General features: G+C 37.5%; 1 protein-coding gene across 4 annotated transcripts in view; it reads left to right on the top strand.

Annotated features, from left to right (window-relative positions):
* dmxl2 (Dmx-like 2) overlaps nt 1-23,418 on the top strand; it is a 141,772-nt gene that overhangs the window by 27,522 nt on the left and 90,832 nt on the right. For all 4 annotated transcript variants that reach the window (XM_072565098.1, XM_072565099.1, XM_072565097.1 and 1 more), the window contains exons 4-12: nt 1,769-1,847; nt 6,767-6,911; nt 7,759-7,825; nt 8,061-8,239; nt 9,103-9,286; nt 11,697-11,868; nt 12,749-12,964; nt 14,505-14,767; nt 19,542-20,199. In XM_072565098.1, coding sequence (XP_072421199.1) covers nt 1,769-1,847; nt 6,767-6,911; nt 7,759-7,825; nt 8,061-8,239; nt 9,103-9,286; nt 11,697-11,868; nt 12,749-12,964; nt 14,505-14,767; nt 19,542-20,199 — 1,963 coding nt within the window. The remainder of the gene's footprint in view (nt 1-1,768; nt 1,848-6,766; nt 6,912-7,758; nt 7,826-8,060; nt 8,240-9,102; nt 9,287-11,696; nt 11,869-12,748; nt 12,965-14,504; nt 14,768-19,541; nt 20,200-23,418) is intronic.

Raw genomic sequence — 23,418 nt, 5'->3', positions numbered from 1 at the left:
AAAGTCATGGTCAGAAGTAAGCCAAGACCTCTCAAACCTCTTCCTCATACTAACGATTTAAAGAGGAACCTTTAAGGGACTCTGTGCATACTGTTCATACAAAATTCTTCACTTAAATCAAAATCTGTAGTTGTGCTGAACCTGCTTTAGTTTTAAAGAGGGAATGAAATGAAACATATAAAAATTTCAGTGAAATATTCCACCTTTTCTCCAAATCAAGTAACTATCAGCCAACAAGCTGATATAGTATCAGAGAAGGGAAGAGTCAGTAAGGTTTCCAGTACCAGGGCACTGATTAATATTCAAATGTGCACTGTGTTCTGGATCTTTTGATTATACATAATTATGTGACAAATACACCGAAGTGTAGAGGCTGGGTCACCATAATATAATGAGTATGCAGAATTCTGAGGCAGAAGTTGAATAAAAATGATGAATTTGAACAAATTGTCCTGGTCATAAGAGGTTTTAGACCTGTAATGAGTGTGTTAATGGTGGATTTGTTCCAACTGTGCATTAACTCAGCATCGCAGTTCACCAACTGACTTCCTTATCTAGAAAATTTGAGAGTTACGCTGAGACAAGTCAATCATTATTTCAAAACCAACGGAACGGAAATCAGTAACAATGCCTTCAGCTGTTATTTCCACATTATAGTCTTCCTCAAAAATGAGAGATGATCTACGCTGTTATCTCCAATTTGTAGTTGTGCCAGGTTCTTGTACAATGCTACTTTCAGTTGAAGCTAGTATGATTGTGTTGTCTTTTAGTATAACATAGCAGTCACTATCAGTGGTATTTCCTTGATGAAGCAAGTACAGGGTTAGGATTACAGCAGTGTATCTATACTGCTGTAACTTATTAGTTGCTGATCAGTTGCAGATCAAAGCTATTTTACCTGACTAAGCTGATGTCCTGAAATTAATCTTTGATGGGGTTTTTTGGAAACTGCTCGAACTGAAATGCATTCAACATACTGTATGAAAATGAATGTAACTTGACCCAGTATTAACCATTATGAAGTACAGGCATGTAGTGATCCCAGCATCTCGCTTCAAATATCAAAGTGCCAGAAGAAAGTCACTTTTGGTACACTATTAATGTCTGACTACCAGAGTTTCCTCTTTCTGACTGACAAAGGTTAAGATAACCTTCTCATTGAATTGAGAGTTCAATACTGTACCCTTTTAAAATCAATTCATGTACTGATTGATTGGGAATAATGTTGTTATTATCAAAGAGCAAGACATCTAGTCTGAGCAGTAAAATAGAGTAATTATCATATTATGGAGTCATTGCATTGCTTAACACTAGAAGGTCATTGGTAAAGCTAACAAAGTGAGATCTAGACCTCAACTAAGTGCTTTTTCAACTTGCTACAAATAAGTATGTAGTTATCAAGACTATATTAGTGCTTCTGTCAAGGATTGTTAACTGTTAATTAAAAAAGAACTATGTTGCTTAGTGCAACAAAGTAGTATATCCAAATAGGTTTAACTCTTTAAAGTTGAGTTCCAGTCAATATTGATTTACTTGAAATTTGTTTGTAATATGTTTTGCTGTCAATGCATTTAGAATTTCAGCAAGCATGACCTGTGAAATTCTAATTTCCTTAATTTTTCAAAAGGTACAGATGATAACCATTTAATGAAGTGAAATTCAAGTTGAATTTACTTTGTTCAAGCTGTTGGTTGTTAAGCTTTTTTTATTTCTTTGCAGAACTAAAGTTGTTTTCATTTTTTGTTTTAACTAACCTCAAAAACTACAGGTCCTAAGTTATCAATGGCAAAAGACGGGGCAGTTCTTTCTTCAGTCTATGGCATACAATTTGGCTTGGGATCCACAAGGTAACTGAATTTGTATGGTGATCTGATGTCCTCAAAGCACTACTTAGTGTATTTTTAAATATCTTTGTTGTAGTTTCAAAATGATAGTCTTATCTATGTAGAAATTCTTACTGAAATATGCTGTTCCTCTAGATTTACGTTTATTTGAAAAAAAAAGTATGAATCAAACTTTTGCAGTTTAAAAATTATTTTTTAAAACTTTTTTGATTTAGAGTTAAAGGGTGCAAAACTTTGTAAGGATACTCTCTTAGTGCTTTAAAGGAAATATTAGAGAGGTCATTAAGCACACACAGAAGAGACAAACTGCATTGGAGGTGGAAATTGATATTTTTGTAATAGATTGTACATTTAGATTTGAAGTTCTGCAGTTTAGCAATTGTAATTTTAACAATTTCCTTTTCAAATTTCTTAAAATTTCTGCAGTTCTAGAATACTATTTGTTTAATAGAAGTTGTACATTCCAGTTACTTATATAAATGGACTTTAGCAAGACTTTTGACGAGCTCTCAGTTGGTAGACATTTTAAAAAAAAAAGGAAAGCCCATTGATTCAAGTGAAAGGAAGCAAGTTGAATATACAAGTTCAGGAAACCAAAAGTACTTGTTGACTGTTTTTACTACTGAAAGATAGTTTCCAGTGGTGTTCTCAAGGGCTCAATAAACACTAATGGTTTAGATGTATAGGGGACATGATCAAAAAAATTGCAGATGACACTCAAGAATTGGCCACGTGGTTAATGTGAAGAGGATAGCTCTACACTGTAGCAAAATATCAATGGACTAGTCAGGTGGGCAGAAGAGTAGTAAATGGAATTCAGCATAGCAGTGTTCTGTGATGCATTTGGGAATGTCAAACAAGGCAAATGAATGTGGAATCAATGGAGAATGCTGAAAGGGTTAGAGGAAGTGAGGGACCTCGGATAGAATGTCTTTAGATCTCTAAAGATATAATGCAGGTCTAAAAGGTGGTTAAAAAGGCAGATAGAATCCTTTGACTGGCTGAGCTGTAGAATGAAACCAGGGAAATTTTGCTGAATCTGTATAAATTATTAATTAGGCTACAACCTGAATACAGTCTGGTCACCTCATTACAGAAACCATATATATCATACAGAATCCCTACAGTGTAGAAATGGACCGTTCGGTCTAACAAGCCCACACCAACTCTCCAAAGAGCATCCGACTTACCTCCATCCCTGTAACCCTGCGTTTTCCATGGCTAATACACTTAATCCCACATCTTTGAAGGGCAATTTAGCATGGCCAGTCCACTTAACCTGGACATCTTTGGACTATGGGAGGAAACTAGAGCATCTGGAGGCAACCCACGCAGACACTGGGAGAATGTGCAAACTCCACACAGACAGTCGCCCGAGGCTGAAATTGAACCCAGGTCCCTGGCACTGAGGTAGCATTGCTAACCACTGAATCACCATGCTACCCCAAGGTAATTGCACTAGAGGGGATGCAGATAAGTTTTATGAGTATGTTGACTAGAGTGAAACTACAGCTATGAAGAAAGACTATATAGGCTAAAGTTCTCCTTGGAAGAGCTAAGGGAAGTTTTTGATGTGAGTTGTACAAAATTGAGGAACCTACTTAGTTTAGCAGTGGTTAGGGACCTTAGATTGAAAGTGATGGGTGGAAGGATGAGAGGAGAGATGAAGAAATATGTTTTCATGCGGAGAGTGGTAGATGTCTAGAACTCACTGTGCAAATAGTTGTAATGGCAAAAGCACCCATTTAAAAGTTGTCTGAATATGCACATCGAATGTCGTAGACTGAAGGGCTATGCACTCAAATACTGGACAATGGGACGAGGCTGGGTGACTCATTTTCAACTGGTCCAAACATAATGGGAAAAGTGGCTTTTTTTTAATGCAGTAAACTTTTTTTTAATGATTCTATATCTAGAAAGCATTCCCTATAAGCCACCAGAGCAAAATCACAGGAACCCCCAAAGGTTATGCAAGAGCACAGTTGAGTTTTAGTAAGTTTGAACTGTGTAATATATTAACACAGAACACAGGTAGGGTTTTGTTTTTATAATTTGTTCAGAGATGTGGGCTTTGCTGGCAATACAGCATTTGTTGTCCAGTTCTAATTGTCCTTGAGAATGCTTTGGAGGTGCTGGTGTTGGACTAGGAAGTACAAAGTTAAAAATCTCACAACACCAGATTTGTAGTCCAACAGGTTTATTTGTAAGCACTAGCTTTCAGAGCACTGCACCTTCATCAGGTGGTTAATAAGTGCTCCGAAAGCTAGTGCTTCCAAATAAATCTGTTGGACTATAACCTGGTGTTGTGTGATTTTTAGTTTTGTCCTTGAGCATGTGATGATAAGCTACCTTCTTGAGCTGCTGCATTCCATTTGGTATAGGTTAGGGAGGGAGTTTCAGGATGTTGACCCAGTAACAATGAAGGAGCAGTGATGTGGTTTGTGTCTTGAAGAAAACTTGCAGTTCTAAGTATCTCCCGCTTGTGTCCTTTAGACGGTGGTGATTACAGGTTTGGAAGGTGTTGTTTAAGGAGTTGAATCATATTACACTCCTGATTTGATGTTGGACAGACTGTGGAAGTCTGGAAGAGAGTTACTTGCTGTAGGATTTCAAGCCTTTGACCTGCCCTTCTAGTCATAGTGTTTATATGGGTAGTTCAGTTCAATTTCTTGTCAATTGTACCCCCCTGTCTCTTGTTAGTGTGGGATTCAGTAATGGTAATGCCATTGAATGTTAAAATCACTCTTGTTTGAAATGGACACTGTCAAGCATTGTGTGCCATGAATGTTACTTGCCACTTAATAGCTCAAATCTGGATATTGACTGGGTCTTGCTGCGATTAGACTTGGACTACTTCAATAATGGAATAGTAGTGAATAATGCTGAGCATTCTGCAATCATCCCACTTCTGACCTTATTATTGAGGGAATGTCATTGATAAAGCAGCTGAAGATGGTTGGGCTCAGGACACTACTCTGACCAGTTCTTCAATGATGCTCTGGAGCTAAGATGACTTATCTCCAATAACTACAAACATCTTTCTTTGTACCAGATGTGCCTCCAACCAGTGGAATGTTTTTCCCCAACACAAATACTGCTAGGGCTCCTTGACGCTGTGCTTAATCAGATGTGGTGTTAATGTTGAGGGCAGTCACTCTCCCTTCCCTTCTGGGATTCATCTCTTTTATCCATGTTTGAAACAAGATTGCAATGAGTGATCTGATTCATTGGTTGTGGAATTACTTGCCTCTTGATTACTTACGGTTAATGCTGTTTAGCACACATGTAATCTTGCATTGTGGCTTCACTAGGTTGAAACTTCATTATTAGGAATGCCTATTGCCAGTTCTGGCAAGCCTTTCACACTGTTCTTTAAAACTAGTGTTGATAGACTGACTTGATAATAGTAAGTGGAGCATGCCACGCCAAGAGGTTTTATCTTGTGTTTGACTGCAGTTCTGCTGCTACTGACCACCCACCATACCTCATGGATTCCTAGTCTTGAGAAACTGGAGTTGAGTTACTATGTTTGAAATCTATTTTCCAATTTGCTGGCCTGCACACACTGTGTAGCAGCTATGCACTTTAGGACTGGACCAGCTTAGTCAGTTGTAGTGCTTCCTTGCCACCATCAGTGTTTTGTCCAAGTGGTGCTCAATTTGGAGGAGTACTCACCCCTTAGCAGTAGGGAGGGAGCAGCACTAAGTGGTAATAGCAGAAACTTTTCTTGCCAGGTTTGAACTAATGTCATGATACTCCATGGATGAGTCAACCCATTGCTAACATTTGGGGACATGAGTTTGAATCCCACTTTGGCAGACAATGAACTTTAAATTCAATAAAATCTTGAATTAAAATCTAGCCTAATGGTGAACATGTAAACGCTGTTAATTAGCATTAAAACCTATTTACATCACGAATGCCTTTTATGGAAGGAAAGCTACCTCTTTTCCTGGTTTTGTTTATGTATGAATCCAGATTGACAATTAAGTGTCCTTTGAGCAATTATGGATGGGCAATAAATGGTAGCCAGCAGTGCCTACATTCCATGAATGAATAAAGAATGGTCCCAGGGCAATTCCCTCTGAATGTGTATGCCACTATACTGCATCCTGTACTTGCTCTATTCTGTTGGATTAATTGATGGTGATGTCTGGAACATTGTCTGTCTGTAAAGTTTGATTCTGAGTATGACCATGCTAGATTTGTCTGGGAATTCTTCCAATTTTGGCACTAGCCCTCGCACATTAGAAAGGAGGATTTTGTAGAGTCAATGAGGCTGAATTTGCCATTGTTGTTTCTGGTACCAAGGTTTATGCCAGATGGTCCACCTTTTTGAATTTTTAGCAATTGAATACAACTAAATGGCTTACTAGGCCATTTCAGATGGCAGTTGTGAGTCAAACCACATTGCTATGGGTCTGGACTCACGTGTACACTAGACCAAGTAAATGTGGCAAATTTCTTTCCCTAAAGTGCACTAATAACTCAAAAGGGCTTTTACAACATTTGGCAATAGTTTTGTGGCCTTCATTCAACCTTTAGTTCCATATTTCTAATTTCAAATTCCATCATCTGCTATGGTGGGATTAGAGTCTTCAGAGCATGACCTGGACGTTTGGATTTCAAGTCCAGCAACAATACTACTATGCCAATGCTGTCTCTTTATCTGATGCTTTTCTGTATTGTACTATCCTACCTGTTAGGCAGAAGCCTAGACTAACAAGTGATTTTGACTATCCATGTTCGATTACTGTCTTGAGTGTTGCATTTGTGACTACAAGAGGCATCCAATTTTGATTGCCAGGGTAGACTTGATTCTGACCCTCCATTTCTGTGTATATAATCTTAACTCCAAATAAATCCCAAACCAGGACTCTCTAATACTTATTAGTTTACATTTATTGTAATTTTTCTTTCAGGTAACCAGTTATTGACAGCTACAGATTGTCTGCAGTTGTGGTCACCGCCTCCTGCCGACATTTTAGAAGAAGAAGAAAGTAGTCATGCTGAGGAATTCAGATTACACCCAGATTTAAATGATTGGAAATGTATCTGGCAATGCAAGTAAGAATTCAACTCAAAATAATTTCCATGAAGTTTAATTCTTATTTTATTGTGATCCATACAAATTGTTTGTCCATCCAGGACATTGGAGAAATGTGAATCGTTTCAAGAAGCTTTAGGAAGGTACTTTGGTATGAAGGATGACTGTCTGTCATATTCGGTTGTTTGTTGGACTAATGACATTTTCTCTATCTAAATTGGCTTCTTTGAGTTCCAGTGTATTATGTTTCTGAATTCTTTACTGAAGGCTTTTACTTTACAAAGGTTATAAAATGCCAGACATCTTGTGGTATGCCAGGTCAAAGACATTTTGGTTAATTGTAAATAAGTAATTTGCCAATGGATTGGCTCTCCCACAGTACAGGTGGAACCAGAATTGGAGAAATGCAGAGATCATAGAGGGTGATAAAGTCAGCCCAGAATTGGAGCTCATTAACAAATGGCTCGTCCATTTTAAGGGCATCCACATTGGCCTGCTTGCTTCACCAGTAGTGACCTGACAGGACCAAAAGGGAAACCCATCACAGGCCAGCAACAGCTTTTAAGCTTGTTGTGGACCACATGAAGCACTCCTATTTATTTTGACTCAATATCAAGCATAGAGATTAAGCTCTCATTTTTGCTGTAACTTCTGACTGAGTTTTGGCTCTTTGTTACCTTTTTAAGAACCATTGTTTATTTTAATTAATAAGGATCCAGAAAGTAAGTGATTGCAATTCATGTTAATGCAGTTAACTTTTGGACTAAAAATAACTTGTATAACTAATAACAAAAACAGTTCAATCAATTTAAAACAAAACTTGAACTGTTTGATCATGCATTAACATATCCCATTTTGTCCATTTAGGACTGCTATTCCAATATATCTCATGAAATGGTCTCCTGATGGAGAATACTTTGCAACAGCAGGAAAAGTAAGATTTTGTGGAAGACTTTTTTCCTAATCAAGCAATAACATTAATTTTGTGTATTAACATAAGTAGTGCATTTAAAAAGTAGAAGTGAAATTAATGTTTCAAAATATAATTGCAAAGATAAGATTACTAGCTGCATTTGTGAAACACTGAACTTCATTTGAAGTACTTAGTTTTTATAAACATTTACTATTTCTATCACCATAAGCTTTTTTGTTGTTGTTGTTCTCTGCAGGATGACTCCCTTCTGAAAGTATGGTATCTTACCACTGGCTGGAAGTCTGCTGTAATAGGTGCAGAAACATTTGGGGAAAAGAATGCTTCTTCAGCTGTACACTTTTCCTTTGTGTATCTGGCACATCCTCGTGCAGTAACAGGATTTTCATGGCGGAAGACTAGTAAATATATGCCAAGGTTAGAGACATGCTCGTTTCATCAAAGTTAAATGTCAGTTTTTAATTGAACATTTGGTATTTGGCTTTTGAACAGCCTGAGAAAGCCACGAGCACTACATTGAAATCTAAACTGCTATGATGTACAAAGAGGTGTTTTTTGAGTTTTTATTAAGGCATTATACAAGAACCTTTGCTTTGCCTCTGGTCTTTTACATACTTGATATAAAGTACTTGTTGCTGAGAGGATGAAAAAATAATTGATTTGCAGTGATGCTGTCCTTCATCTTGTAAACAAAGTTCAAAAGGCAGTTCCGGATTCAAAGCTCTGTTGGTGTCTAACTTGGTACCATGATTAAGGATACTTCAATTGACCTCAGCTCCCTTAGTTTACTAGTGGGAAGATCAACAGCAGTCCTCACTCCAGGTTGCTAAACAATGATGTTTCATGGAATGGCCCATAAATGTGGACATTAGCTGAGAACAGGATTTTAAGAGCTTCCTGCATATTGGACAACCTTTTTCAGATGTTCATGAATGGTTGCAAACAATTAGAGAGGAATGGAGAGCATATGCTGAATTGCTGAATGGTATTCTTTGGAAAAGTGTGATTTTATTTGTACAAGTAAGGCCTCAGAACTTTTTTTATCATTTGAAATTCAAATATGGTGCAAGGTATAGCTGATGTTTCGATGAAGACAAGTCAAAAATACTTAATACATGCAAAATTTGATTCTAATTTATAGTCTTGTCCAGTTTTCCAAAGCCTTAATCTTGCTTTTATCTTTCTGTGACTGATTGTGTACTGCAGAATGACTGCAGTAGAATAGGAGACTTCTCCACTGTATTTGGAGTGTATGAGATTCCAATATATTCTATCTCCAGAAGTTCTGTGTGCAACGTACTACTGACATCATGTCAAGATGGTGTTTGTCGGCTCTGGGCTGAAACCTTATTGCCAGACGACAGTCTTCTTGGAGGACAAGTGACAGAATCTACCATTAGTACCTCAACCAGCAATCTTCCTCACAGTGGAAGTCAGAAAGACAAAATTCAGCATGCTCTGGAGGTAATCGTTTTAAGGCCTTAAAATGGAAAGAGTTTCAAATGAAACAATGAATATGCTTTGTTTAATTTATGCTAATTAATAGATTAGGAGAAAGTGAGGACTGCAGATGCTGGAGATCAGAGCTTAAAAATGTGTTGCTGGAAGATTCCTGAAGAAGGGCTTATGCCCGAAACGTCGATTCTTCTGTTCCTTTGATGCTGCCTGACCTGCTGCGCTTTTCCAGCAACACATCTTTAAGCTAATTTATAGATACCAATCAAGTTTGCTTGTTCCATGCTCTGCCACTTGAATGCTTCATACCAACTGATAGTTACTACATGTCTCAGGAAAAATGCTTTAACTGCCTGAATTAATACAGTAAAGAAAGGAATTGTGTTTTTTTGCTTTATCTATTTGGAAGCACTAGCTTTTGGAGCGCTGCTCCTTCATCAGATGATTGCCTGATCAGGAGCAGCACTCCAAAAGCTAGTGCTTCCAAATAAACCTGTTGGACTATAACATGGTGTTGTGTGATTTCTAACTTGGTATATCCCAGTCCAACACTAGCGTCTCCAAATCATGATTTATCTATGCTAATTTTGAAATAAGTATAGCAATTTGTAATTCCAATTTGGCTTTAAGAACTATGAGGTAAATTTTGGCAAGTCCTGTGCCAACAACACAGTCTTGCACACATTGCTGTACAATATGTACTTGTATATGTCATCCTAAAAGATGTCAGTGTTAGTTTTCATGGAATATTTAGGATTGCAAATACAATACTCCTATAAGTTTACTACATATTTGCTACTGTTTTCTTTGGTGCCAAAATTGATACGGCATTGAATTGCTAATCTAATGTTTATAGAAGATTGCATGTAAGTTTAAACGCAGCAAGATTTAAGAATGGAGCTCTTTTTAAAGTGGCAAAGGAAAGGAAATCATAGCATCTTCATTAAAAGTAGGCATCTAACCTAAACACTGAACTCCAATGCATTGTCAATTCTACTTTTTCATTGCACAACAAAGCTAAATATTGTTTTTGCAACTCCCTCATGGCATGTCTCAGGAATGTGGATATGGTTGTGATGTTTCATTTAGGCATATTCTTAGTCTGTGAAAGGATTACATTGGGGATAATGCTGGGGAGTGTGGTACACTCTTCAAAGTGAAAGCAGTACACACTGAGACATGTAAGGATGGTCTGTTTATTAAATACTGAAAATATGATGAACTTCTTTCTGAGATTGTAAACCAGAACCAGGAACAAATTCAGTGGATTCTGGAAGAATTTATTTTGTTCAGTCAGGTAATAACTATAACTTTAAAGAGCATAAATACCCTGCCCCTATATGCTGCAACTTTCCTTTTGCCAGTCTTTCTCTTCTTGGACTTGTATTGTTTTAGAATCATAAAATTTGGTAGCTTAGCCTGGATTCTAGAGGTTATAGTAGAGTGATGTACAAGGTGGGATTGCTGTATTATTGGAATTTTAATTCTTCAGTAATATTTTGACAGAGTAGCTATAATCTATTGTAGGAACATTTCCATTAAGTTAAACTCCGGTTACAGAATGCAGCCTAGAAACCTGAAGAGCTGGATTTTTGTTGAGAGGACCAGTCTTAGGAGAGGTATTAAAATGTTTAGTATTTTTTCCCCTTTTATTTGTGTATTCAGCTAAATTTCAAATACAGATAATAGTTGAAAATAATTTGTTTAGAAGAAGACAAAAGGATGAATTAGTTAAAATTACAACTTCCTGAATATTTTGAAGATAAAATATATAACTGAATGGTTTGATACTTATTTTCTTGATTTGCAACTTTTGTGTCCATAGTTGAATAAATCAATTGATTATTAATTAAATGATAAATCTTAAATGAATCTTTCAGAAAAGGGGTAGATTTTGTGCTCACATGCTTAATGTCTGATGTATGCTAGCCTACTTTATTAATCCAATAGAATTCATAATTAATACCATATATTAGAACAGATATCTATAAAAGACATTTCTATAATCTATAATATAAAATTGTGTAAACTTTTCTTGTCAACCTGTACTATTTATGAGTCCCTTTGACCCCCTATTGTGCTGTAAAGTCTTTGAGACAATTAGCTAGTTGGCTGGATGGTTGGATTGCAGTGCCGAGTTATGTCAACATTGTGGGTTCCTGCACCACCTAAGGTTACCATGAGGACTCTCCTTCCCAATCTCTTCCCTTGTGTGCGATGTGGTGACTCCGTGTTGTATGTTGTGAGTGACTGTTTTGTATTTAATAATCAAATCCTAGTTTGCCAGTTGTTAATATCTTCTGGAAGGCCATGCAAGTTATTTTTAAATTGTTTTGGTTCATGCTAGCAGGTTTTAAATTTGGATTCTTAATCTACTAGAAGAATAAATATTAGTGCACTGTTAATTGTGTTTTTGCAGACAATTCACCATTTGAAGCATCTAAGAAGTCGTCGCAGATCCTCCGTCCTGGCTGCCCAAATTGAAGTTTTGCCAAGCCAACTGGAATCGCATGAAGTTCACAGACAAATTTCACACTATGTTAATGCACTCTGTCACTTTCATATTGCAGCGAGTATTAATCCTATTACAGGTTAGGATTAGTCAGAGTAGAACTATAATTGCTTTTACCATACTAAAATAATCCAACCCATTTTTAACAAAAACTAATTGACTGTTGAAGGTAACAGTAAATTTCTTGTGACTAGAATGTCATAAGGGTTGATTTTGAGTCTCCAGAACTTGGTGGGACTAAAATTGTGAGGATTTAAAATCAGCCGATTGCGTTTTCTGCTCCTAAGATCTTTACATCCCACCTAATGATATTTTTATCTGTGACAGATTTGGAGACAGCTTTGTTAGGGAGCTTAGGGCTAGATTTAACTCAAAAGGTCATGGCTCACGTCTTAGTCGGTGACTTAACAAGATTTTAATGATTCTGTTGTAATTTTCTGATTGGGACGTTATACTCAATTTACCCTAAGGCCGGTTATATTGGATCATGGTGGTTTCTGGCTCTCGTTATAATTTCCACGACCGCCTTTTTTTTATATAGCTCCCGACAGTAAAGCCTACCAGTTTTGGTTGGGAGTACAATTTCAAATATATTAAACTGAACAAACTGATGGCCCTTGAACTTAAGCTAGAGATCAACCTAAAAGTGACATTTAATCAGTTCTGCTATGTTATGAAGCAAGATTTAAGATTGGTTGGAAATGTTTAGAATGTAGGTATGTTGGGTTGCAATTGGAGGTTTAAGTAGGAAAAACTGGTTGTGCAACAAATTTTACTAAACTTAAGTTTACAAACATAGGTTCAAAAAAGATTTCCTAACTATGAAGAGATCTTAAAAAAAGCCAAGTGCCATTTGTTTGCTTTGGTTTGATTTTGATGCCTAATATCATTCAATTGGATATGAAAAATATTTCCATTAGATATGTAATGTGGAACATAAATTTTCAATTGTTATGCAGATATTCCACCAGCACTAGCTGGCACAGCTTTTAACATTGAAGAGGGAGGTGGAAATTTTGTAGTTCACTGGTTGAACAATAAAGAACTGCATTTTACATCATCTATGGAAGTATTCATGGAGCAATTAAGAAAGCTGACAGATCAGCAGACAGAGGATGAAGTTGACACGGTCAGTCAGAATGGATTGAAAATGAAACTCGACAACAGTGAGCAAGGCAAGTAAAATGTTTATGTTCTATGATGTAGAAGAACTGAATTTAATCTGCTGCAGAGTTTGATTTTTAATTAATTTATGTGTTTTGTTAAGGTTTTCTGTCCATTCATTTGGCCTGCAGGAAGAAAGATCAAACACTCAGCATTCAAATTTTGCTTTAATGATGTCAACACTATTTGATAGTAATTGATATAATTGTTATTTTAAAAATTAGAATTAAATGTTATGCACTGTTCGCTCTAGAATGGGTAAAGTCATTCTTATCCCTGTCATAATTAGAAAAAATATTGTCCTACTTTGGTATTGCTTAGCTCAAAAATATCATTGATATCAACTCTGTATTGCCACAATGTGCTAGCTAAACCACAGAAAAGCAAACCCAGCTGCATCACTGTAATCTCGGTTTTCTGGACCAGTTGTACTATTCAGGATATTCAGCCATTGTATATTTTTACTTTAGTGCATTGAGTTGGTCAGGCTTGCATCATATGGAATCCCTTACAGCAATCATTTAGAGTGTTTCACTTGTCAGTCTTATCTGCTTTTAATCCTTGTGCCTCAAGGTGGAAGTCTACTTTCTTGTCCTGCAGTATTCAGTCCTTTGAGTGATATATATATATATAGTAACCAGACATTTCATTCTGGTTGCGTAATGATAGATGACAGTGGAAGGAATGAGTAAACTATGTTGTTCGTGGAAGGAAGAATATAATAGGTTACAATGAAAATAAGCATATTCTGAGCCTTTCATGTGCTGCACATCCTCCCAGTCCATCCCTGGTGTTATTGTCTCTTTATTGAATTACGGTGTTGGAAGAAATGGTCCCTTGTGGTTAAATGGCAGTTACTTATATAGACTAGGCTATCTAAATCACCTATGTCACCTACACGCAGGATGGCGTTTTTCTTAGTTAAAATTAGTTCACACCAATGATTAAAAGATTTTAAATGAACTGAAATATTAAATTGTTTTGTAACACCTATGGTTTGGAAAATGGAGTTAATGAACTTTGGAAAACTACTGAGAAATTGTTTTAACAATCTGCATTCTTTAAATTCTTGCAAAGAGCTTAACAGTGGAACAGAATATTATTGTTCATTACCTACAAAGAACAAAGCTTGAAATGTCTGTTGGAATGTAGAAACAAGCAATTTTAACAGTATGTCATTTACTGACAAAAAAAAATTAAGTTGCAGGATGCATAAATTTGATTTTCTTTTCATTTTTAATGGATTGTTAGTTTTGAAGAGAACTAGCACTTTTCCTTTTCTTTAAGAACTTCAGCCCTGCAAGCCATATAGTGCTTTCAGTATAAAATTAATTGCTAACTATGTGATATTAGATAATTTTCTATCAAATTGTGAGATTCCCTTTTTTACAACAAACATTTTATCCTGTTGAAGCAACTTCACACTTGAAAATTAATTCCTCCAATTTGTGTTGCTAACTGTGGAGTGCACTGAAGCTCAAAGTAACTAAGACATGATTACTTTAATTGCATGGGCGTGTTTGAACCATTTTTATTTCTCTTTTGTTATAGAACAAGATGAAACTTCAGAGAAAGGATCAGAATATGAGAACGAAGAAGCTGAGCAAGTTGGAAGCACTAAAGTATCTACACCATCAGCTGTGGGGATTTCAATGCCCACCATATTGTTGGATCGAAAAATTGAAACACTGCAAACAGAATGGAACAGGAATGCTGATATGCTGTTCACAATCCATCCTGTAGATGGCTCATTTTTAGTATGGCATGTGAAGTATTTAGATGAGTATCACCCAGGAATTTTCAGACAAGTCCAGGTACAGATCAAAATATTTTTAAAAAATAGTTGTTTAAATTGAAAGTTGACATTCAAAGGCTATATTTGCTCACTTGGCACAAAATGACATATACTTAGGCATTATGAAAGAAGTTCAGTAGGGTGGCTAGAAGCAGAGTTCAGTAAAATATGTATGCATCCATTGTGATCCACCTTCATGTGCTAGTAAAAATACTCATTGCCTGCTTTTCTTTTTAAAGCTGCCGAATAGACTTTGCTCTAGGTTAATCAATATCTTGCACTAATCTCACATTGATTTGTAATTTATTTTCAAAGCGATATTCTAATATAATTTACAAATTACATTGTGTTTTGACGGTAATAATGTCTGCCTTAAATCTGGTCTTCCACTTTGAATGTCACAGTATGTTTATTTTAAATAACTACTTCTCTTTCCAAGAGATTTTCATAGGGACATTTTGTTTTTGCTTACTACAAATCCCAGGTTAACATTAAACCAGCAACATCATTTTGACTTTTGGTAATTGTGTATCTTTTTGTGTTGGTTGCCAGACAAAAAGAAAGGCAATTTTGAGTATTCACCATAATTTTCTTATTCTCTGATTTGGTCTAAAATGAAGGCAAATATTGTTTTAACTTTTCATTCCCTTCATGAAATTTTAATTTTGGAAGTATATATCCCCACAGACTTCAAGCATCCGTCATATTTTACTAGAGCATGGTTTACAGAGAAAGTCTTTTCATCAGTTGTAAAGCATGTTGGGTCAGTTGGCTGAGTGGCTGGCTTGCAGTGCAGAGTGACATCATAGCACAGGTTGAATTCCTGTCTTGGCTGACATTACCAAGAAGGTCCTACCATTTTAACCTCACTTGAGGCATGGTGACCCTCATGTTAAACCACCACCAATCATCTCTCTAGTAAGAGAGCAGTCCTCTAGGACTGTGGCGACTTTATGGTATGTTGAAGGCTAAACGCTTTCAGCAGCTCAAACTGAGAACTGGAATAGTTCAGTAAAGTCCTTTTTGAAGATCTGTGATTTTAGTTTGAATTCAAACCTATAATTGGCCTAAAAATTTTTGAGAAATTAATGATGAAGTTAATGTGCACACTGTTCTTAATGTGGAAACAACCTAACAAATTATGAACATATGAACAAGGAGCAGGAATAGTCCATTGAGGCCCTTGATCCTGCTGTGCTTTCAGTAAGATCATGGCTGATACGATTATAACGTGAAAACCACATTCCTGTCTATTTCTAATAACTTGCAAACCCCTTGCTTACCAAGAATCTATCCACTACAGCCCAATGTTCCCATTGCTGGTATAAATTATGATGGAGCAGAGGTGAGCAGGTCCATGCTGGACTAATTACCCTGCTGCATTTAGTGTACTCTCCTGTAAGATGAGTGTTAAATCCAGCCCTTAGAGTTTCTCATGCCAGACAGACAACATCTTTTAGTTCTCTTTCTTAATTAATTCAGTTCATTGATTTGGACTGCCTACAAAAATAATACGTCAAATTTCTGTCCAGAACTTTGATTCACTACTACATATTGAGCCCTGTGTGCAAATTGTAATTGTGCTATAATTATGATTCATGGTATCCCATTTGTGCAAGTTACAAAAGTGTCAATTTAGTATTATTGTTAGTGTGGTAATTATTTTATGCATGTTTTCTTGGGGAGACAATTGTCAGAATCCTGCATTGGAATTTGATACAAGCCACTTTTTAAGATTAATTTGAATGTGCATCAAAGTTATTTTTAAAAATGCCAGATTTAGCCATATCCTTCAATGTTGAAACCTTTCTTTGGGTTATGAAATTTTTGGACAGAGTACAGATGGTTTTGAATTGTCTTTTTAGCTGACACCAGTAGACTAGCTGAATAGCTCTTTTGGTAGCTGGGACCAGCACAGTGGGTCAAGTGGATGCTGTGAATTCAATGATAAAATATCTAATTTCAGTTGATGCCGCAGATAGCAAACAAACAGCAAGGTCCAATTTAAAGGGAATGTTAAAAATAGACTCACTGACTTATCAATGTTTAAAACACAGAAGGAAACTATTTGTGTTTGTGCAGGTGATCAAAACATTTCAAATTTTGCCAGAAATATTGAGAAGGGAGTTGTTGAAAGCAAAACGGTTCATTACAGAGGAACCTCCATTATCCAATATCAATTATCCACATATTGCATTATCCAAAAGAGATCTCGAGGTCCCGACAGAAACATTACATCAAAGACGTGTTTTCAACACTGATCGCATCTTTTGTTTAGTGATTAAAAGTAAATTCGGCTTACTGAAATGTTGCCGAGGACAGTCCTGGACATCGGTGGAAGCCCAGGCACAGCCTCCAAATGACTGACCGCACGTCCTCTCGCTCACCACCCCAATACACTTTCCCAGGGGTTCTACACTGCCCCCCTTCCCCAGATAATCTCTCTGACATTGTCCTGTACAGAGCAAAAGTGGAACCTGTCAAAACATTGCAGTAAAGCATTTGTCTGTGTGTGTGTGGTGTGCACACTATTTGGAGACTCACCTCTTCCCCCCAGAACCACCCCCCCCCAAAGGCAGCAGCAGTCTTGTTGGTGTCCAGTCTGGCTGCCCTGGAGAGGGGGTGGGGCAGATGAGGGGCGGGCAGGAGCAGAGAAGGGGGCAGTGTTGGATGTGGTTATGGGGAGGTGGGGGGTGGCGAAGGGGGCTCGGTGTTGGACAGGGTTGGGGGAGCGGGATGGGGAGGGAGGGCAGTGTTGGATGGGGTTGGAGGAGCAGGATGGGGAAAGGGGTGGTGTTGGATGGAGTTTGGGGGTGGGGGTCTGGTTTTGGGCTAGGTTGGGTGGGCGGGGGGTGTGGATCTGGTGTTGGGTTAGGAGTTTGGGGGGAGGGTGGGGTCACATTGCATAGGTTTCAATCTTTTTATCCCAATTGTTATGAAGATGTGGGTGTGCTTTAAGAGAGTTAAAAGCAGCAGAACTACCAGACACAGCACCAAGTGTTCTCAATAAAGTAACAATGTAACACTGGGTCGAACAACTTGGTTAGCTCATTGCCTGGAGACAAAAACCAAATTTGAATTTGGCCAATCAGTTTAAATTATACCCTGAAAAAATACCAAACTCCAATCCAATTTGAATTTAGTATATTGAGAATCTTTAAAGCCAGTGACATAATCCGATGCTTTGGGGGGTGTAAGTCTGGGGAAAATTGAACAGTTGGGAGGGGAACTACCATGCCCCAGTATGTAACAGGCTGCTTGAAAAATAGCTCTCTTAAAAAGCACCTTTTTGATCAGTAACCAGTGACGCAGACATTCCTAAAAAGAAGAAAAGACACAAGAAGATCCAAATAGAAGAACCGAAAGCTACCTTGTTTTGAGATAAGAAGTGTTGTTTTGTAAATCTTAATTGGGAGTTTTATTAGACTAGTATTATAGAAGGAAAGGTAAAAGATAGGTTAGAGTAACGACTAGTGCATAATTGTTAGTTAATTATTCTCTGTTATACTTTTTAAAATAAAAATTAATAACTTTATTTCTTATAGTTCTTGGCCATTCAGATTTTTACAGGTTACTGCATGGGATAAATCTTTTCTGTGTTGCTGGCTTTAAATTAAGCGGGAGGTTTACCCTGTGTCGTAACACAATGCGCATTCTGATAGAATGCTTGATACAATTCTGTGAGCCTGCCATATTGAAGTATGAGCGCTTTCATTAAGCAATTTATTTAAAAGTATTTAATTTGCACTTTTTTTAATATTAATTTCTGCCTCCAAAAATGCTACAATGTATTTGAATGTGTGTTTTGTTTCATAATCACACAGGATGACATGGTGGTGCAGAATGCCAAGTAATTGTCTTCCCTCCTAAGCAGGGCTCAATTAAAAATTACTTTAATCATATGCTGCCTTTGTGATGTACAGTTCAGATGCAGCTTTACTATAAAAGGAGACTATATATATATTGTCTGTAATATTTGTATCCAAAGTTACTCTGGCATTTGGTGATGTTGTGTAAAAATGTGCTTAATTTTCTTGTGTCATCTGTATGTAATTTTAGCATTCTTGTGATTAGTAAATATGTACTGAATAATCTACCGTAGAGGAAGACTTTACAATAAAACTTGTGACTACACATATAAGTGGCCCCAATGTTCCTCGTGATAGGCAAATTATCCTGCTAATTCAGACCTTTTTATTGGAACACATTCAGTGGTAATTAATAGATTTTGTCAATTTTTGATTTGGTTAAGCCTGATACAGGAATCGTAAGTATGTGATTAACTGTATGTTCATACAAAAAATGAAAAAGCAATTGAGAAACTGTATTTTTCAGGTTATAATGCACAATATTTTCCATTGTTTAACAATCACAGAATTTAGATGATATGTTAGTTAAGGAAGCATATGATTTTTGTTAATCTGTTTTAATCACTAAATTATTGAGTATTTTCATGTAAAGTGTCCAATTTAATTTGCACACGTGTATTTAATTATTTAATTGTAACTTAAGAATTTTTTCGCTAAATCCTCCAACTTCTACTTCCATCTCTCCTTTTTTAAACCCACTTCAAATCTCACTTTTTAACTCTATCTTTGATTATTTCACTTAACTTTGCTGCCTCCTTTGCTTAACACTTCTGATTATTTCTGTGAAGATATTTGAGAGTTTGCTGTGTTGAAGATTCATGACGTAATTTCTTAATGGAGGGAGCAAAAAAAAAAAAAATTTTTTTTAATTGTGCGGAAACATGCATGTTAGCCAAAAATATCTAATTCACGTTTGCATTTTAGGTCGCATTTTCATCACGGATTCCTGTTGCTTTTCCTGCTGGTGATGCTAATTCGCTCAGCAAAAATATCATGATGTATGCATGTACTGCTAAAGATGCTAAGACCCTTCCAGATAATGATCCTAATATCAATGGGGTGACCCACTTTGTGAATAACTCAGAATTAAACATAATCACTCCAGCAGTTATGATGATTTCAAAGCATGTTGATGGATCACTAAACCAGTGGGCAGTGACCTTTGCTGAAGAATCTGCTTTCACCACAGTTCTAATGGTATCGCACAAATTTAGATATTGTGGACATCGTTTTCACCTGAACGACTTAGCTTGTCATTCGGTGCTACCCTTATTGTTGACCTCTTCCCATCACAATGCACTAATGACTCCAGAAACTGACTTTGTTGAAAAGGAAAAACCTGTGGTAGAACACGTAAAGCCCTTAAAAGGGCCAGCTTCACAGCATGTTAAAAATGCTGCTACAAGAACATTTCATGATCCTAATGCCATCTACAGTGAGTTGATACTTTGGCGTATGGACCCAATAGGACCTTTGTCATACTCTGGAGGGGTTTCAGAGCTGGCACGTATCAATTCCTTGCATACTTCAGCTTTTTCGAATGTGGCCTGGCTTCCAACATTGATCCCAAGCTATTGTCTTGGTAAGTTTGATTTTAAATTAGTTTACTACACTCTTGATATTTATTAGTTAACTGTGTGCATGCTAGTCAGAAATTAATTGTGCCCTTTTAGCACGCTGCTACAGTTTCAAATGGTTTTTGTAGTTGTCAAGAACATTAAATATCAAAAAGCTTCACCCATCCTCGGTAAGCTAGGTAATTCATCATAGAAAATTGAAGATTTAATCGCACTATTCCGAGTCAGTTTTACTGTTCATTTCCCTCAACTATCTATCTTCATTTTTCCTTAATATCAGCTTTTATCAGAATCACTTCAGTGTGCTGCGTTGCTTTTTTTTAATAAGGTAAGCCATATGAAAACATGATTACACTATTTTGGCATCTAGACATTGGTTTTTCTTCAAGTGGTAAATTAAAATATAATGAAACCAACCAGAGATTCCCAGAGAAGGGTATTTTTACTTTTAAACCTGGACGGTGGAAATTGTGGCAGTGGCTAAATTATCATAAAAGCAGATATGTTAACAAGCTAACAGGAACCTGCCATTTACCATATAAACTGTGATATTCTTCAAACCACATGAGAAATCCCTGTTGAACCCAAAGGCTTGCAATTTAATTATCCAAGACGCTAGATGACTGAAGATTTGACTCCATGCTCCGGCTTTAAAGATCAGAATATGGCTTTTACACACTGTCTGAAACCCTCTAAGGTCATCATGTAGGGATTGGCAGAACTGTGGAATTCATGGGCTGGAAAATCTCTAAAGACAGACCTGTAAAGGCTGTTTACTTGAGTCATAAGGTTAAAACTTTACATCACCTCTGAGTCCAAAATATGTATAAAAATGTGAAGTTTTATTGGCAAGCTACTGTCAGGGCATTTTTGTAGTCATTTTTTCCTGTGCAGCCATTCCTGCAGGAAATTTTGTTGATTATATCCAAGATTGTTTTAGGTAAATACTTTATCATTGCATCATGAGTATTGGAGGCTTCTGATTACCACCTTGCATCTCGTCGGCCCTCATATCCACATAACTCCATGTTGAACACTAATTGGAAGAAGCTCTGCAGGTGCCAAGGTCACTGCAGGTTCTTTGGCTGGGAAATTTCAGTGTTGATCATCAGTAGTGACTAGGTAGGACCAAGCTGGCTACATCTCGAGGACAACATTCTGGACTTGACCTGCATTTGCTGATAACCAACGAGAGAGAAACCTGTTAACCTGTTTCACCTCTTCTCACCATATCTGTCCATGACCATATTCGCAGCAGTAACCACGGTTCTTGTGGTAACCAAGTCATAATTGCAATCTGACGATACCCTCCATGTTGTGTGCCACTTCTGCCACGTTTAAATATGGGAAATTTGGAGCAGATCTAACAACTTAAAATTGGGCATCTATGAGGTGCAGCAGGTCATTAGTAGCATCAGATTATATTCAACCACAATCTTCAACCTCATACCTGATATAATCCTTGTTCTACTATTACCAAGCTGTTCAAGTACAGCTACAAAATTGGCATCTGCAAAATAATGTGGAAAATTGCCCAATTGTGTCCCATCCACAAATAGCATGACAAATCCAACATGGCCAATAATGTTTATGTACTCTTGCTCATCATCAAAATAATGAAAGAGTTCATTAACAGTGCCTAAGGTGACACTTTAGAATGACGAGAATCTGCTCACTCAGGATTCTTCCTGACCTCCTTACAGCCTTGATTCAAACATGAGGAGTAAAGCTGAACTCAAGACGAGAGGTGACCACACTGTCCTGGATATCTAGACAGCAATTTACTGAGTGTGACTTCAAGAAACTATAGCAAAACTAGAGTCAGTGGAAATTGAGAGGAAAACTTCACTGTTGAAACACAAAGGAAGATGGTTCATTATTGGTCAGTCATCCGAGTACTAGGACATTACTCTAGAAGTTCCTTGTTGTAGCGTCTGAGGTCCTTCCATCTTCAGTGCTTGTTAGTTTGTCAGAAATGGGGATGTCTACGAATGATTACAGAGTGTTGAGCATTATTTGCAGTGTCTCGGATGTGGAAGAAGTTGGTGACAATGTGCAGTAAGACTTGAACATTCAGGCTTGGGCTCAAACGTGGCAAGCAACATTTGTGATGAACATCTTCAAGAAAAGTGAATCTATCCATCTCCCTTTGACATTGGGTAATACTGTTATCATTGAATTCCCACACTATCAATATCTTGGGGAAATCAGTGACCAGAAACTGAACTGGCTGAGCAATGTAAACATTGACCTCAAGATCAGACCAGAGCCCAGGGATTCTGCAGGAAGTATTTGTTTTCTGAATCACTAAACTCTGTTCAGGATCTACAAAGATTAAATCATAAGTATGATGGAATGCTCTCCACTAACCTGGATGAGTGCAGCTCGAACAATACTTGAGCTCAACATCATCCTTGACAGAGTAGCCTGTGTCATAGAACATAGAACAATACAGCGCAGTACAGGCCCTTTGGCCCTTGATGTTGCGCCAATCCAAGCCCACCTAACCTACACTAGCCCACTATCCTCCATTTGCCTATACAATGCCCGTTTAAATGCCCATAAAGAGGGAGAGTCTACCACTGCGACTGGCAGGGCATTCCATGAACTCACGACTCGCTGAGTAAAGAATCTACCCCTAACATCTGTCCTATATCTACTACCCCTTAATTTAAAGCTATGCCCCCTCATAATAGCTGACTCCATACGTGGAAAAAGGTTCTCATGGTCAACCCTATCTAAACCCCTAATCATCTTGTACACCTCTATCAAGTCATCCCTAAACCTTCTTTTCTGCAATGAAAACAGCCCCAAGTGCCTCAGCCTTTCCTCATACGATCTTACTACCATACCAGGCAACATCCTGGTAAACCCCCTCTGCACCCGTTCCAGTGCCTCCACATCCTTCCTATAGTATGGCGACCAAAACTGCACACAATACTCCAGATGCGGCCGCACCAGAGTCTTATACAACTGCAACATGACCTCAGGACTCCAGAACTCAATTCCTCTACCAATAAAAGCCAGTACGCCATATGCCTTCTTCACAGCACTATTTACCTGGGTGGCAACTTTCAGAGATCTGTGTACATGGACACCAAGATCCCTCTGCTCATCCACACGACCAAGTATCGGACCATAGGCCCGGTACCCCATCTTTTTGTTACTCTTACCAAAGTGAATCACCTCACACTTAGCTACATTGAACTCCATTTGCCACCTTT

This window comes from Chiloscyllium punctatum, chromosome 48 (genome assembly GCF_047496795.1).
Source record: "Chiloscyllium punctatum isolate Juve2018m chromosome 48, sChiPun1.3, whole genome shotgun sequence".
Taxonomy (NCBI): domain Eukaryota; kingdom Metazoa; phylum Chordata; class Chondrichthyes; order Orectolobiformes; family Hemiscylliidae; genus Chiloscyllium; species Chiloscyllium punctatum.
Note: the sequence above shows the minus strand (reverse complement) of the source record. Positions and strands in the feature narration are given on the sequence as shown.